The 3,588-nt window shown below is 42.2% G+C and overlaps 1 protein-coding gene across 3 annotated transcripts in view; it reads left to right on the forward strand.

The window, feature by feature from the left end:
• The window catches only part of LOC106872620 (dTDP-glucose 4,6-dehydratase), a 118,039-nt gene that overhangs the window by 74,217 nt on the left and 40,234 nt on the right, over positions 1 to 3,588 (forward strand). For all 3 annotated transcript variants that reach the window (XM_052972675.1, XM_052972677.1, XM_052972676.1), the window contains exon 2: positions 2,783 to 2,844. In XM_052972675.1, the coding sequence (XP_052828635.1) occupies positions 2,783 to 2,844 (62 nt within the window). The remainder of the gene's footprint in view (positions 1 to 2,782; positions 2,845 to 3,588) is intronic.

A 3,588-nucleotide genomic window follows, 5' to 3' on the forward strand; every position in this document is an offset into this window, starting at 1 on the left:
GTGTGAAGCAAGAAGATTGTGAAAGAGGAAGAGAAAAGAGACTGTGGGGAGAAACAGAGAGAGGTAGAGGAAGAAAAAGAAGCTGTGTGTGTGAAAGAGAGAGAGAGAGAGAGAGTATATGTGTGGATGTGGTGAGAGGGAAAGAGATTATGAGAGAGAGAGGGAGAGAGAGACGAAGGGAGAAAGAGACTGTGGGGAGAAACAGAGAGAGGTAGAGGAAGTAAAAGAAACTGTGTGTGTGTGAAAGAGAGAGAGAGAGAGAGTATATGTGTGGATGTGGTGAGAGGGAAAGAGATTATGAGAGAGATAGAGAGGGAGAAAGAGACTGGGGAGAAACAGAGAGAGGTAGAGGAAGAAAAAAGAAGCTGTGTGTGTGTGTGAAAGAGAGAGAGAGAGAGAGAGAGTATATGTGTGGATGTGGTGAGAGAGAAAGAGATTATGAGAGAGATAGAGAGAGAGGGAGAGAGAGACAGACAGAAAGAGACTGTGTGATAGAAAGAGAAAGAAAGAGGGAGAGAAAAAGAAGCTGCATGCATGTGTGTGTGTGAAAGAGAGAGTATGTATGCGGGTGTGATGAGAGAAAGAGAGATTGTGTGTGGAGACTGGAGCAAATAAAATAAACACTGTACTTGTCTATCTGTGTGTGTGTATGTGTGTGTGATAGACAGATAGACAGAAAGAGTGAGTAGAGAAAGAGAGAGGAATAAAGGTATTTTCTTGAAGAATTGGTTCGTGTTTTTTATGATAGAATGTGTGTGTAGTTTAAGTATGTGTGAGTGAATGAGGAACCTTAAGGCACCCACTTTCCCATGTTTTCCTGTATAAATAAAGGTATAATTTATACAACCAGCCGCCCTTCCTGTAGCCCACTCACTTGTTTTGCGAAGCAAGGTAACATTTCCTGATGGCCAGCCATGTTTTTCACTGAAGAGTGGGTTCGCTTGTATAACAGTGACTTTTGCTTACAGCTGTCATGTGATCTGAAGACAAGAACATACACATGCACACACATACATAGAGGATACATACATACATACATACATAGGACATACGAATGGTGGGCTTCCACATAATTTCCTTCATCAAAATCCACTCGTAAGGCTTTTGTTAGCTTGGGACTCAAGAAGAAGATATTTGTCTAAGGTGCCATGCAGTGAGACCGAACCCAAAACTACATGGTTAGAAAGCAAGTCTTTTAACTGCACAAACAATGTTTAATTGTAATTATCATTAGTAGGACCATCTTTGGTAGAATTTAGTAATATTTAGTTTTCATCAGCATCATCATCATCATCATCGTCGTTGTTGTTGTCGTCGTCATCATCATCATCAACATTTGATGTCTGTTTTCCATGCTGGCATGGGTTGGATGGCTTGACAGGAACTGGCAAGGATCAGGAGTCACAGCAAGTTCCATAGTCTGTTTTTGACTTGGTTTCTGCAGCTGGATGCCCTTCCTAATGCCAACCACTTTACAGAGTGCACTGGGTGGTTTTCACATGGCACCAGCACACACCTCAATGCTTTTTATGTGGCACCTTGATTTTAGGATGTCAATTCTGTTGTGGTGGGCTGGTCTTCTTGAGTCCAGTAATGCACCACATATATCTGTCCCCTCCTTCTTTTAAGATAAACTTCTAATACTTCATCCTGGATTTCCCTTTTCCACAACTTCCCTTTAAGTGATCAACACTTCTTTATGCAACTGTCTTCATTGATCCGTGGAGGCGTAATGGCCCAGTGGTTAGGGCAGCGGACTTGCGGTCATAGGATCGTGGTCTCGATTCCCAGACCGGGCGTTGTGAGTGTTTATTGAACGAAAACACCTAAAGCTCCACGAGGCTCCAGCAGGGGATGGTGGCGAACCCTGCTGTACTCTTTCACCACAACTTTCTCTCACTCTTTCTTCCTGTTTCTGTTGTACCTGTAATTCAAAGGGTCAGCCTTGTCACACTGTGTCATGCTGAATCTCCCCGAGAACTACGTTAAGGGTACACGTGTCTGTGAAGTGCTCAGCCACTTGCATGTTAATTTCATGATCAGGCCATTCCGTTGATCGGATCGACTGGAACCCTCGATGTCATAAGCGACGGAGTGCTAACATCAATCCTCATCACATAACCAAACCAGCGCAGTCTCCTCTCTTGCACACTGCATATAATTCCCCTTATGTCCAACTTCTCTCTTAATACACCAATACTCTATTGCACATAGACACTGACATTGTGATGTCCTTTGATATTCTGAGTTCAAACCCTCCTTGAGCTGTCTTTGCCCTTTATTAGTTAAAATAAGTACCAGTAATATACTGAGAGCTGATATCAGTTGTGACCTTGGACCAATGTTATGAATCACTCTTATAATTATTGTGCTTTTTTAGCCCTGGGTCAATCCAGATTGAGCAAATTTGTTTTCAGAAGGTTCAAGCTGTGATCATCACATCATTTTTTCCAGCAGTGTGCACCACAGACTACATTATTGTTCAGTATGTTCTTCCTTTGATTTGTACATGAGGGATTTCATCCGAGGGAGATTTGACTCTTATTTCTAGCAAACTAAATGACTGCATACTGTCTAAACTTGTTGTTATTGTTATTGTTCTCTTATTTTTCATTCCAGGTACCAGGTTCAGTATGTCCTTCCTTTGATGATTCATACATTAGGGTATCATTTGTGGGAGAATTGACTGTTATTTCTAGCAAACCAAATGACTGCATATCGCTGTGTTCATAGTTATTACTACTGTCATGGTGTCATGGTTTTTCTTATTTTCTCATTACAGGTACCGGATTTATAGGTCGTAATCTGGTCGGCTATTTGGTGAACAATGACTTGGTCACAAAAGTAAGCACAGTTTTTATATTTTACACATGAATACACACACATACACACACACATGCATACACACATGCATACACACACACACACACATCCATCAATATGAGCACACATATATGCACACATATGTGCACTTTTCTCAGACACACACACATACAAATGTATACACAAACACACACACACACATGCAGAAAATGGTGGTGGTTGGCACTCCGTCTGTTACGACAACAAAGGTTCCAGTTGATCTGATCAACGGAACAGCCTGCTCGTGAAATTAACGTGCAAGTGGCTGAGCACTCCACAGCTACATGTGTGTGTTTGTGTATGTCCCCCCAATATCATTTGACAACCGATGCTGGTGTGTTTACATCCCCGTAACTTAGCAGTTCGGCAAAAGAGACCGATACAACAGACACACAAACATATACATACACATACATACACATACATATATATATATATATACATATATACGACGGGCTTCTTTCAGTTTCCGTCTACCAAATCCACTCACAAGGCTTTGGTTGGCCCGAGGCTATAGTAGAAGACACTTGCCCAAGGTGCCACGCAGTGGGACTGAACCCGGAACCATGTGGTTCGTAAGCAAGCTACTTACCACACAGCCACTCCTTGGTTTCTTACTGTTCCTCAACACCCTTCTCACAATGGTTTCCTATTGTCCTCCACCACCCTCCTCATAATGGATCCTTACTGCCCTCCACCAACTTTCTCTAATGGTTTCTTACTGTC

Source organism: Octopus bimaculoides, chromosome 14, assembly GCF_001194135.2.
Source record: "Octopus bimaculoides isolate UCB-OBI-ISO-001 chromosome 14, ASM119413v2, whole genome shotgun sequence".
In the NCBI taxonomy this organism is placed as follows: Eukaryota; Metazoa; Mollusca; class Cephalopoda; order Octopoda; family Octopodidae; genus Octopus; species Octopus bimaculoides.